The sequence below is a fragment of the Trichechus manatus genome, unplaced genomic scaffold, assembly GCF_000243295.1.
Source record: "Trichechus manatus latirostris isolate Lorelei unplaced genomic scaffold, TriManLat1.0 scaffold00258, whole genome shotgun sequence".
NCBI classification, from domain to species: Eukaryota; Metazoa; Chordata; class Mammalia; order Sirenia; family Trichechidae; genus Trichechus; species Trichechus manatus.
This window is the reverse complement of record NW_004444194.1, coordinates 1,826,012-1,839,920: the sequence shown is the minus strand read 5'-3', so window position 1 is coordinate 1,839,920 and position 13,909 is coordinate 1,826,012. Positions and strand designations below refer to the sequence as shown.

General features: G+C 50.1%; 1 protein-coding gene across 1 annotated transcript; it reads left to right on the top strand.

The window, feature by feature from the left end:
• Window positions 1-8,030: 8,030 nt before the first annotated feature.
• On the top strand, window positions 8,031-13,698 carry DAND5 (DAN domain BMP antagonist family member 5). The gene is made up of 4 exons (XM_004389776.1): window positions 8,031-8,360; window positions 11,568-11,809; window positions 12,928-12,979; window positions 13,471-13,698. Exons 1-4 carry the CDS (start codon window positions 8,031-8,033, stop codon window positions 13,696-13,698), a joined length of 852 nt encoding a protein of 283 aa, XP_004389833.1.
• The last annotated feature ends 211 nt before the right edge of the window (window positions 13,699-13,909 follow it).

Sequence of the window (13,909 nt, the reverse complement as noted above, 5' to 3'; positions counted from 1 at the left end):
AGGTGAAGGTGGAATGGGACTGATGGGCAGCCAGGTGTGGGACTTCAGAGCTGCAGTTGCCTACCAGACCAGGAAATTTGGGGGCCCATCTTTGAGAAACACCCGCTTGGAGATTAGGAGCAGGCATTTTTCTGCATATAGCAGGCGCCTATTGGCTGTGGGGAAGGGGTTTTTGAAGGCGGGGCTTTGGGGGGGCTGGGCTTCTGAGAGACGATGCGCCCTAGGGCCGCCAGGAGGCGATAGCGGGCATTGTGTCTAGCCGTTGTCAGCCTGACCGGGGACAGGGAGTTACAGCCCCTTGAAAATTGGCTGGCTGAGGTTGCAGTCAAGGGTGGGCAGCCAACGGTGAGAGCGGCAGCCATGACCAGCCCCTGGCTCAAAGTTCAGGACTCAGGGCAGAGCGAGGGCAAGGAGTCACAATTTCTGAGGTTTCAGTAAAATAATGGGAAATAACCTCCTCGCGGGTTGTTGGAGGATTTACTGAGATGATCAGGGAAAGGCAGTGGAACACAGGCCTTGAAGTTAGCTATGGGTGTGCTCTGGAATTCATTCACAGATTCATTCATTCAACAAATACTTAGTGAGCACCTACTAAGTGCCAATCTTTAGGGATGCAGTAGTGCCCCCAAAATGGTCATGATTTAGGGGGAGACAGACATCGAGCAGACCACTTCACATTAAGAAAGACAATAAAGGTGATGGACAGATGTGATGCCACCTGTAAAAGTCTTTACTTGTTGCTCTATGAAGTGGGTATAATCGTAAGTACAAGGCCTGGCGTTCAGTGAGTGTTCAGGAAATAAATACTTGCTAAATAAATCAATGAGGTCAGGCTGCACTGTCTGAGGCTGGGCCTGGAGGTGAAGTCTAGAGGCTTTCTTTTGACACGTGGACAAAGAAACACAAGATTTTCATGGCAACTTTTCTTTTTTAAATGGAGGTAAAATTCATATAACGTAACAATCATTTTAAAGCGAACCGTTCAGTGGCGTTTAGGACATTCACAATGTTGTGCAATCATCACTTCTATCTACTTCTAAAACATTTCATCTCCCTAAAGGGAAACTCCTGGTGGCGCAATGGTTAAGCTCTCAGCTGCTAACCAAAAGGTCTGCAGTTTGAACTCACCCAGCAGCTCCGCAGGAGAAGAGACCTGGCAATCTGCTACCCTAAAAATTATAGCCTAGGAAACCCTATGGAGCAGTTCTATTCTGTCCGATAGGGTTGCTGTGAGTAGAAATCGACTCCAGGGCACACAGCAACAAAGGGAAAATTCAGACCCATTAAGCAGTCACTCTCCACTCCCCTTCCTCCTCTTTCTGTCTCTATGGATTTGCCTGTTTTGGACATTTCATATAAATGGGATCATAAAATATGTGGCCTTTTGTCTGGCCCCTGGCCCTTAGGATAACATTTCCGAGGTTAACCCACATCGTAGCATGCATCAGAACTTCATTCCTTTTTATGACTCAATAATATTCCATTGATTGGAACATATATTATTTTTTTTGTAGTTCCACAAAGAATTGGAAATAAACCAAATACCTACCAATAGAAGACTTGTTAAATAAATTACTGAGTGGCTATAGGATGGAATACTATGCAGCTGTTAAAAAAGAACAAAGGAGTTCTCTACATCATAGTTCTCGCAATGTGATCCCAGGCCAGCAGCATCAGCATGGGAACTGTTAGAAATGCAAATTCCCAGGTGCCTGCTCAGACCTCCTCAGCCCAGTGATCTGTGTATTAACCAGCCTTTCAGATGACACTGATGCTAGCTCAAGGCTGAGATTCACTGCTCTGTATATGTATAGTCCAGTGGTTTGCAACCCTGGGGCGCTTTTTAAAAACACCATTGTCTGGGTCTCATGTCCTCAGAGATTCTGATCCAGTTGACTTACAGTGGGCTCTGGGTACGGATTCCACAATTAGAGGTCACTCTAATGTGCAGAAGGAGCCCTGGTTGCGCATTTAAGCCCTTGGCTGCTAACCGAGAGGTCAGCAATTTGAACCCACCAGCCGCTCCACAGAAGAAAAATCTGGCAGTCTGCTTCCACAAAGATTACAGCCTTGAAAACCCTATGGGGCAGTACTACTCTGTCCTATAGGGTCACTATGAGTTGGAACCTACTCATGGCAATGTGTTTAGTTTGGTTTTGATCTAATGTGCAATCAGGAATGTGACCAACTGACATGGAGCAGGATATGGAGTTTCCTAGGGCTGCTGAAACAAACTGAGTGGCTTATAAGAACAGAAACTTATTGTCTCACAGTTCTGGAAGCTAGGAATTAGGGTGTCTGCAGTGTTGAATTCCTTCTGAGGGTTCCAAGGGAGAATCTGTTTCGTGCCTCTACTAGTTTTTTTTTTTTTTTTCTTTTTTCTGATTTTTTTTTAATTGTTGTGCTTTAAGTGAAAATTTACAATTCAAGTTAGTCTCTAATACAAAAATCTGTACATGCATTGTTATGTGACCTTAGTTGCTCTCCCTATACTGTGACAACACATTCCTTTCCACCTGATTTCCTGTGTCCATTCAACCAGCTCCTGACCTTCTCTGCCTTCTCATCTCACCTCCAGACACAAGCTGCCCATTTAGTCTCATGTATCTACTTGAGCTAAGAAGCACACTCTTCACGAGTACCATTTTATGTCCCATAGTCCAGTCTAATCTGTCTGAAGAGTTGGCCTTGGGAATGGTTTTAGTTTTGGGCTAACAGAGAGTCTGGGGGCCATGTCTTCGGGGGTTCTGCCAGTCTCAGTCAAACCATTAAGTCTGGTCTTTTTACTAGAATTTGAGTTCTGCACCCCACTTTTCTCCTGCTCCGTCAGGGACTCTCTGTTGTGTTCCCGGCAGTCATTGGTGGTAGCCCGGCACCATCTAGTTCTTCTGGCCTCAGGCCGATGAAGTCTCTGCTTTATGTGGCCATTTTTGTCTCTCGGGCTAATACTTTCCTTGTGTCCTTGGTGTTCTTCATTCTCCTTTGCTCCAGGTGGGTTGGGACCAATTGATGTATCTTAGATGGCCACTTGCCAGCTTTTAAGACCCCAGATGCCACTCACCAAAGTGGGATGCAGAACATTTTCTTAATAAACTTTGTTATGCCAATTGGCCTAGATGTCCCCTGAAACCATGGTCCCCAGAATGTCTTCTAGTTTTTCGTGATGACTGGTGATCTTTAGCATTCCTTGGCTTGTAGATGCATCACTCCTATCTCTGCTTCTGTCTTCACGGGGCCATCTTCCCTCTGTGTCTCTTCTATAAGGACAACACTCAGATTGGATCTGGACCTATCCTACTCTAGTATAACCTCATAGTAATTTAACTGATAACATCTTCAAAGACCCAGTTTCCAAACAAAGTCACATTTAAAGGTACTAGGGTACTAGGACTTCAACATATCTTTTGAGGGGACACAATTCAATCCATAATACAGAGCAGACTTCCAGGTAGAGTAAATGTAAAAAACAAGGTGCAAAAGTCATGTTCCAGAATGTTCTTTGCGGGATTTTTTGTAATAGTTACAAACTGGATAATGGAGATACGTTGTTGTTATTGTTGTTCGGTGCTGTCGAGTCAGTTCTGACTCACAGCGACACTATGTACAACAGAACGAAACACTGCCCAGTCCTGCGCCATCCTCACAATCATTGTTATGCTTGAGGCCATTGTCGCAGCCACTGTGTCAATCCACCTCATTGAGGGTCTTCTTTTTCGTTGACCCTCTACTCTTCTACCAAGCATGACGTCCTTCTCTAGCGACGGGTTTTCCTGATAACCTGTCCAAAGTATGTGAGACGAAGTCTTGCCGTACTTGCTTCTAAGGAGCACTCTGGCTGTACTTCTCCCAAGACAGATTTGTTCCTTCTTCTGGCAGTCCATGGTATATTCAATATTATTTGCCAACACCATGATTCAAAGGCATTGATTCTTCTTCGGTCTTTCTTATTCATTGTCCAGCTTTCCCATGCATAAGACAGAGGTCTCCAGGCTGCGGAAAATTCCACTGCCTCAAGCAGCTTGCTTGGCATGCCCGGTAGCTTTACATGAACGTCCTGGTTCCCGTGTTTGACATGCCCCATAGCTTTACATTAACATCCTGGTTCCTCTTTCCTTAACTGCTGCCCAGAACTAGAGGCAATTGGTGGAAATCAGTTTAGGTACCATGTTAACATTCTGGATAACATTTTACTTCGTTAAGTACCTCATACATGGTAACTTTCCTGCCTCTGGGTGGAGTTTAACCATCATTTTCTGAACATGTGATGCATGAAGCTATATGTAAACCCTGTTGTGTCTGTGTAGTATGATTAAGAATGTTGCTGAATGTAACTTATGTGAACTTCCTGCTTGTAAACCTATCCTCTTGCCCTCACTGAGCAGTCCTGGCAGCAGCAGCCCCAACTGTTTCTTTCCGTGCACAATGAAATAAAAGCTCCTTTCTGATCTCCCATCTCAGTCTCTCATTTATTGTCTGAGACGAGTCCCGAGTCCCGCAGAGCAAAACCTGGGGTTTCCATCTGGCAATATGCATATGAAGTGATTGAAAACGGAGATACACAGTCGGGGTGTTGTCTTAGTTATCTAGTGCTGCTATAACAGAAATACTACAAGTGGGTGGCTTTAACGTACAGAATTTTCTCACAGTTTTGGAGGCTAGAAGTCTGAAATCAGGGCACCAGCTCCAGGGGAAGGCTTTCTCTGTCAGCTTTGGGGGAAAGTCTTGTCTCTTCAGCTTCTATTCCTTGGCTGCTTGGTGATCTTCATGTTGCACGGCGTCTATCTTCCTCCATCTCTGCTTGCTCACTTGTTTAATCTCTTTTATATACCTTGTCTTAGTTATCTAGTGCTGCTATAACAGAACTACCACAAGTAGATGTTTTTAACAAAGAGAAATTTATTCTCTCACAGTTTAGGAGGCTAGAAGTCCGATTTCAGGGTCCCAGCTCTAGGGGAAGGCTTTCTCTCTCTGTTGATTCTGGGTGGAAGTCCTTGTCATCAATCTTCCCATGGCCTAGGAGCTTCTCAGTGCAGGAACCCCAGGTCCAAAGGATGCGCTCTGCTCCCAGCGCTGCTTTCTTGGTGGTAGGAGTTGCCCCTGTCTCTCTGCTCCTCAATTCTCTCTTTGTATCTCACAAGAGATTAACTCAAGGCACAACCTAATCTTTGTAGATGGAGTCCTGCCTCATTAACATAATTGCCTCCAATCCTGCCTCATTAACATCATAGAAGCAGGATTTACAACACATCGGAAAATCGTATCAGATGACAAAATGGTAGACAATCACACAATACTGGGAATCATGGCCTAGCCAAGTTGACACACATTTTTGGGGGACACAATCCAATCCATAACACATCTCAAAAGAGATTGATTTAAGACACACCCTACACTAATACTTCCTCATTAGCATAGCAAAGTAAACCCGTTCCCAAATGGGATTATAACCACAAGTATAGGGGCTAGGATTTATAACACACGTTTTTGGGGGACATAGTTCAATCTATAACAGGTATATATATGTGTAGTGGAATACTCTTCAGTGGTGAAAATGAAGGAACACGATGTGAAGGAAAGGTAAATGTTAAAAGGATGCGCACACTGTGACACCATGTATATTAAATTTAAAACAAAAAACAGTTGTGTGTTTGGGGATTATAATTCACAGATTCAGGGATCAGGGAAAGATATAGAGCTAGTTTCCCTTGTATCTGTAATCTTTTATTTCTTACCCTGTATAATGAGTACAGGGCTGTTTGTTATATTTTTATCCATACTTACTTGAACGTGGGAAATTGTTCATTGAAAAATCAAGAGGCAGAGCAGGAGTATAGACTGCTTTCAACTGTGTTTAAAAACAAGAACGCAAAGGACATAAATATTTAAGTATTTCTAAGAAGGTCACAGTGGTCTTTTCTAGGAGGGAAAAGGGGGCCCCTGCCTTAAGAGTGGGAGAGACTTTCCCTTTTCTTAATTTTCTTTTTGAACAGACAATACATGCACATAGAGTAAAACAAATTTTAAACTATAAAGTGAAGCTCCCACCATCCTCATCTACCCATTTCCATGCAGCTCCTCAACAGGAAAACCGTCCTGGTCTTTTCAACATGCAAATATAAGTAAATGTAGCTTTATGTCCCTATTCCCCCTTCCCCAAAAAGGTCAACATAGTAGACACCTTGTTCGGATCTTTTTTTCAGCTTAATAATTTGTATTGGATATCTTAAAGAGCTTGGAACTTAAAGAGCTTCCGCAGCCTTTTGTACAGCTGCACAGTATTATTGTGCTTGGTGAGTTTGCAGAAGAGCAAGGAAGCCCATGTGGTTGGGGTCAAGCGAGCCAGAAGGGCAGGAAGGGGCGGGCAGATCGTGCGGGGCCGTGGGGGCCGCGGGGAGGACTTGGGCCTTTGTTCCCGAGCGAGTTGGGAGCCCTGGAGGGTTCTGAGCAGTGGAGGAACCTGCCCTGACTCAGGTGCTCATGGGCACCCTCCGGGCGCTGTGGAGAGAACAGAGAGGGGGGATGAGGGCGGAGCTAGGAGACCAGGGAGGAGGTGGCTTCGCTGGTCCGGGTGAGGGGTGGTGGGGCCAGGACCAGGTAGGGGCGAAGACGGAGTGAGAGGATTCTAGGTAGATTCTGAAGCGGCTCGGACTTGCTGTCATACAGATGTGATGAGGGTCAGAGAAAGACCATCAAGGATGCTTCAAGGTTCGGGGCCTGAGCACCCAGCAGGACGGATCTACCCTTAGCTGGGTCGGGGAGGACGCGGGAGGGCAGCTTGGGGGACGATCTGGGCCTCGCACGTGGCAAGGCTGAGTGGGAGGCGTCCATGCACCGCCAGGTAGGGCGTCTGGAAGGCAAGGGTCCTGGGCAGGGCCGCCGCGCAGTGAAGAGAACCGCCGCCAGAGGGCGAGCGCGCCTCGTCGCTCTCCGGCTTGGGGTCTGGGGCGCGGGAACTGCCGAACAAGCTGCTTCTCACCTCCCCGCGGCCTCGCAGCATCTCACCTGGGTGCGAGATGGGGGACACCGAAGTGCCAGGTCCTGGTGCGGACCCCCCAGGCGCCTCCAAGGCCCCAAACCCTGGGACTCAGTTCCTACCCTCTTTAACCTCCAACCCCCACTAGGCCTCTGCCTTTGGGGTTCCCACAGCCTCCAGCCTCATCTCAGGTCTTTGCAAAAATATCACCGCATAGGAGAGACCTTCCCCGACCACCCTGGGGATAGAAGACTCCCACTTACCCTCCTGAGGCACACCCCATTTCAATATCTTCTTAACACTCAAGACTGTGAACTCATCTTAATTTTTATTATCTGTTTTCCCCACCACAATGTAAAATCTGTGACAGTGAGGACTGGTTTTCTGTCTTGCTCCCTTTGTCCCCAGGGCTCAGAATTATGCCTGGCCTATAACCGGTGCTAAAGGAAAAATAAAAACGGCAATAATGTTAATCATAGCTGACCCACGGTGCTTACTATGTATCAGCCCCTGTTTTAAGCTCCTTATATAAATTGTCTCATTGAGTTCTCAGAACAACCCTGTGAGGTAAGTTCTGTTCTTATCCCTATTTTACAGAAGAAGCTGAGGTCCAGAGTGGTTAAGGGACTTTCCCAAGGTTGCACAGCCAGGAAATTGCGATGCTGGGACTCTAACCCAAAAAGCCTCGGATTTTGCTAAATGAATGAACAGGGGCCTGGGACAAGGAAAGCAGCCCCTCAAAGGCCTCAGGCATTGTGCCCCTCAGCGTCCTGTCCCTACACCTGCCTTTCCTGGTCCCTACAGACCACACACCCTCAGGCCCAGCCCTCAGCCCCCGTTTCCCAGGATGGGGGGCGGGGCGGGAACCAAGGAGGGCCAGGTTTACATTCCTCCCCCGTGGTGGGTTTACAGAGGCGCCTCTCATACTGCCCTGGTGGGGGGCAAGTGATATAAAGAGGGTCTGGAGAGCCCAGACTCCATTCACAAGACAGCAGGATCCACTGCCCAGGACCCTGAGCCCAGTCCCAGGCTGACGGACAGACAGATGGACAAGCAGATGCTCCTCAGCTGGCTGACCACTCTCCTGAGCCTGCTTAGTGGGGCCTGGCTACCCACAGGCTCAGGCCTGGCACTTGTACCCCAGGGTCCCCCACCTCAGCCCTGGGCTGCTGCCAACAGGACCCAGGATCTGAGCCGAGTGGTCCCGGGCCCCCAGGTGACAGTCTCTGCCCTCAGCAGCTGGAAGGCCTTCTTGGGTCTGCAGAAAACCAGGTGGCTGGAGACCATGCAGAAGGGACAGGAGGTGGCCACTACCACCACTGGGTTTCTGCCACTGGACCCGCAGGAAGTGGCCCGGGAGACATGCAAAGCCATGCCCTTCACTCAGGTGAGCGTGTAGAGGAGGAAGGGGCTGGGTTTCATTGCTGGCAAAGAGCACGGGCTCCAGCCCTGGACAGGCCTAGATTCAAGTCCTGCTTCTTCCACCTAGATGCTTCTGAGCCTCAGTTTCCTGCTTTGTAAAATGGGGCATAGTCCTCTCCCGCCTGGGCCATGCAGTCACCTCCACCTGATCTCAGGGTTTCTGCTCTTGGGAAGCCCCCAGGGTATTTTCCATTCATCAGCCAGAGGGCGCCTGTGAGCACCTGAGTCAGGTCAGGTACCTCCTCTGCTCAGAACCCTCCATTACTCCCACGTCACTCAGAGCAAAAGCCCAAGTCCTTCCCACGGCACACAAAGCCTGGCACATGAGGCCCTGCACTCTCTGCCCTCATCACCTCTGACCTCCTCTCCCCTCATTCACTGCACTCCAGCCACACTAGCCTCCTCCCTGTTCCTGAGGCACACCAAGGTTATATCTACCTCAGGGCCTTTGCGCTGACTGTTCTGATTGCCTTGAGCCCTCTTCTCTAGACATTCTTATAGCGCCTTCCCTCACCTCCTTCAGGTTTTTCTCAAACATCGTCTGTTTAAAAATGTAGTACGTCCCACCATGCTCCCCTTCTCCTGCTTTGTTTCTGTCTGTAGCACACAGCATCACCTAACATTTTGTAATACATTTATTATGAAACTTACTTTATAATTGCCTTTTCCCTTTATCTCTCCTGCTAAAATGTCCATTCACTCCACTAGGGCAGGGATTTTTATCTGTCTTGTTCACTGCTGTGACCCCGTCCCCAGGTCCTAGAGCAGAGCCAGGTATATAACAGATGCTCAGTAAGTGTTGGTTGAATGAATAATAGCAGTGCCTGCCTCCTAAGGGGTTTTTGGCAGCCATAATGAGATGGGCATGGGCACTCTCACAGCTGTGTTCAGTGGCTGCTCCATGAGCGGGGAGGCTTGTGGGAATTTATATGGTGCACCGGTTAAGTGCATCTGGGTTCAAATCCTGCCTTAACTTCTGATTTCTGTGTGACGCAGGACAAGTGGCTTCTCTTCTCTGAGCCTCAGTTCCCACCTCAGGGAAGTGGAGTTAATAGCAGTTGAGGATTCATGCATGGTGCTTGGGCCTATGCCTGGCAGGGGGTCAGCTCCCGGGGCTCATTACTTGTCCAGCAAGCCTTTGCAGAGAGGCCGTGAGATGCAGTGGCGATTGCGTGGCCCTAGAACCAGGCTGCCTTCTCCCGCATCCTGCCGTTGCCACTTACTAGCCACAGAGCTCTCCATGCAGCTGCACATGATGCACCCAGCAGAAGGGACCCCAGGCCCGGGATCCAGCTGTGCACCCTCACCCAGAGCTGCAGCCATCCCAGAGGGGTGCTTAGTTTTCTAGTGTTGCTATAACAGAAATACCATGAGTGGGTGGCTTTAGCCAACAGACATTTATTTTTTCACGGTTTAGAAGGCTAGAAGTCTGAATTCAGGGCGCCGGCTCTAGGGGGAGGCTTTCTTTCTCTGGGAAAAGTCCTTGTCTCTTTTGAGCGTCTGTTCCTCGGGGATTTTCATGTGGCGTGGCGTCTATCTTCTCCCATCTCTGCTTGCTTGCTTGCTTAATCTGCTCTTTTGTATCTCAGAAGAGATTGATTTAAGACACACCGTACACTAATACTGCCTAATTAACATAACAAAGAAAATCCATTCCCAAATGAGATTATAACCACTATAGGGGGTAGGGGAAACCCTGGTGATGTAGTGGTTAAGAGCTACGACTGCTAACCAAAAGGTTGGCAGCTTGAATCCACCAAGTGCTCCTTGGAAACCCTATGAGACAGTTCTACTCTGTCCTATAGGGTCCCTATGAGTCGGAATCAACTCGACAACAATGGGTATAGGGGTTAGGATTTACAACACATGTTTTGGGGGGACACAATTCAATCCATAACAGGTGCCTTATCCTAATTGACACAGACACGCCCTAAGGGCTAGCAGCACCCTTAGCAGCTGTGTGACTTTAGGTAAGGGTCTTCTCTGTGCCTCAGTCTCCTCATCTGTAAATGGGGATAGTAAGCGTACTGGCCTCACAGTGTCATTGGGAGGATGAAGAGTTAATATGAGTAAGGTGCTTAGTACAGGGCCTAGCATGGCATTAGGGTTTAATAAGTATCACCTCTTATTAACTACCTACTGTGGTTATACCATAAAGAAGACAGAGAAAGTTCCTGCCTACAAGTAGCTCATGTTCTAGGAGAGAGAGAAACAATAAAAGAGCAAACACCCCAGAGGACCATAACTATAAATTGCAGTGAGCACCATGAAGAGAGTAGGGTGCTATGGGAAAGACCACCATCGGGGGGCGTAATTTCCCTTGGAACTGCCTCTGAGGGAGGAAGGATGAGTTGGAGGGTGTGGGGAGGGGTGGATGGAAGAATAATCCAGGTGGAGGGCCCAGTGGGGCCAAAGGTCTGGCCACAGGAAGGAACTGAATGTATTAGAAGAACATGAAAGAGGCCAGTGTGGCTGGGGCAGAGTGAGTGGAGAGTAGGGGAGATGAAGGCAGGAGGGTGGCAGGAGCAGAGTGTGCCGGGACTTGTGGGCCTTGGGGAGGACTTTGGATTTTATTCTAAGGAAGATGAGAAGCCTAGTGAGGGGAGTGGGAGGGTGCAAGGTGTAAGCAGAGAAGGGCCAGGACCTGGATGCAAGTGCAAGTTGATACATCTGCTTAGATAGTGGCAATCATAGGAGGAAGTAACATTTATTGAGCACCGACTGTGTGCCAGCAGTGGACAATGGGCTTTCTGATTAGTCCTTTTGGGCTCTGGTAATACCACCGGCTTCTGCTGTCCACCATCCCGGGGGGGTGGCAGTGGCTTCCTGCTGGTTCTAATTCCAGGGGGCTGCCTTGTCATCTCCTGCTTGGCTTTTCAGTCTCTCTGTTCCCTGGATAACCAAGTCCCTGTATTACATTCCCTCTGTTGAAAGACCTAGAGAGGTTTCTTTTTTTTCCTGGTTGAACCTCGACGATTTTGCAGGTAAGGAAACCAAAGCACAGAGAGGTTGAGTCACACAACCAGCAAATGGCAGAGTCAGGATTTTAACCCAGGTAGACTGGCGCCAGTGTCCATGCCTCTCAAGGTGGGTGGACGTGGACAGAGATTAATCTCAACACCCTGACCCCAGACTCCATTACCCTGATCTGTTTCCCTGCCTCTGGCCCCAGGTGCTCTCCCATCCCGGCTGCACAGCCGCCCGCCTCCGCAACCACCTCTGCTTTGGCCGCTGCTCCTCCTTCTACGTTCCCAGTTCAGATGCCTCCCTGATCGTCCTCTGCAGCAGCTGTGTACCCACTCGCAAGCGCTGGACACCTGTGGTCCTGTGGTGTCAGGCGGGCAGCCCAGCCTCCCGTCGGCGGGTGAAGACATCCACCATGCTGGTTGAGGGGTGTCAGTGCAGCCCGAAGCTGTGAGCTGAGCACCATGGATGGACGCACAGACACGGGCGCTTGGGAGGGAGATGGGCAGAGTCGCCAACTTGGCTGGTGTACCCTGAGTCAAGAGGCCAGGGATGCTGGGGCAAGCAGGCAGGTCCAGGCCCTTCCTTGCTCCTGGGGACCCTGGACGCAGGCCCAACCATGGGGTAGAACACTAATGGTATAAAACGAAAACCAGCTGCCATTTAGTCAATTCCGACTCATAATGACCCTATAGGACAAAAGAAAACTGCCCCATAGCATTTCCAAGGCTGTAATCTTTACAGAGGAGCCCTGGTGGCGCAGTGGTTAAGAGCTGGGCTGCTAACCAAAATGTTGGCAGTTCGAATCCATCAGCCACTCCTTGGAAACCCTATGGAGCAGTTCTACTCTGTCCTATAGGGTAGCTGTGAGTTGGAATCAAATTGACTTGACAGCAATGGGTATGGTTTGGTTTTAATCTTTACGGAAGCTGACTGCCACATCTTTCTCCCAAGGAGCCATTGGTGGGTTCAAACTGACAGCCTTTTGGTTAACATCCAAGTGCTTAATCACTGTGTCAGTAGGGCTCCTTACCATTAGTATACAAAAAAAAAAAAAAAAGAAAGAAAGAAAGAAAGGAAGGAAGGGGAAAAAAAAAAAGAAACACCAAACCGGTTGCCATTGAGTCGATTCTGACTCATAGGACTGTCAGTATAGCATACCGTTATTGAGAGGTCGGTGCTAAGCATTTCACACGTACTAACTCGTGGAAGTTTCACTGCAACCCTATGAGATAGGGGCTAATATCACCCCATTTTTACAGATGAGGAAACCGAGGCCCCACTCAGGGTCACACCGCAGTAAATGGTAGAGTTGGGATTTGAACCCAGGCAGCCTGTCATCCACTCTCAACCACTAGGTTGCACTGCCTCTCACAGAATGAGTCAAAGACACACTCCCAGTTGCAGGGAGGACAGACAGCCCCACCCAGACCTGGAGACCCAGCGGTGACCCAAAGCAGGCAGGCAGACGCAGCTGCTGGGGTACAGCACAGGTCCCTGATATCAAGGCAGGACCCATGTGCTCTCAGCAGCCCCTTCCCTTGACGGCCCCTGCCCCACCCCCACAGGAGTCTCCACAAAGCGCCACACCTGGCACAGAATTCCACAGGAACCATAAAGGTTGGCTGAGCCCAGCTGTGTGTGTCTGTTCCTCCGGTGGGGCTCCCTGGGAGGGGCAGGCAGAGTGGCTGTGGCGGGCGTGGGCATCGAGGGGCGTGGGGTCTGCGGCTGGACACGGGAGGCCTGGCTCTGGGTGGCTGGAACCAGAGCCCTAGCAGATGGGGCCGTCTGGCACAGACGCAGGGACATGTGGTGCTGTCAGGGTTGCCTCCAAATGCCCCCCGGAGCGCAGGGCGGGGGCCGGGCAACTGGGCCCCCTCAGTCCTCTTCCTGCCTCAGGAAGGAAGGTCCCAGGTGAGGGGAGCAGGAGGCGGGGGGACCTGAGGAAACAGATGGGCCAGTGGGGCGTGAGAGCCCGTGACCTCTGACCCTGCAGGCCAGCATGGAGGGATGGGAACAGGCCAGGCAGGCTGCTCCCAAGGCCTTGCTCGAGGAGCCCTAGGGGGAGTCATGAGGGGCCTGTGTCGGGGGGGGGTCTCTCCCCTCTTCAGGGTCCTGTGCCAAACCCCAAGCAGCCTCCAAGCGAGCAGCTCAGCCCTGGCACCACAGTCACCCCTCTCTCTGGCGGGCATGAGGTGTCTGCTCCCCCTTCAGCTGTGCCCACCCCTTGCCAGCCAGAGGAGCCAGCTGGGAACCTTGGTGCCAGGGGGCCCCAGAGTCCCTGCCCCCTCCCGGGCAGCGCCAACCAGCCCCCACCCCCTGCCCCCCAGGCCCAGTAATGGGTGGGTAATGAGTGGTGGGGGAGCAGGGGAGGGGCTGGGATGCAGGTGCCACAGGCGCTGGCACGGGGGCTGCTAATCAGGTTTGCCAACGCCATCTGTCACCACACGAGCATCTGGGGCTCAAGGTGACCCTGTCACCCTCAGTTACAATTATGAGTTTGGCATCTGTATTAAAGCTCGCCAGCCGGCCAGGCGGGGGAGAGCAGGG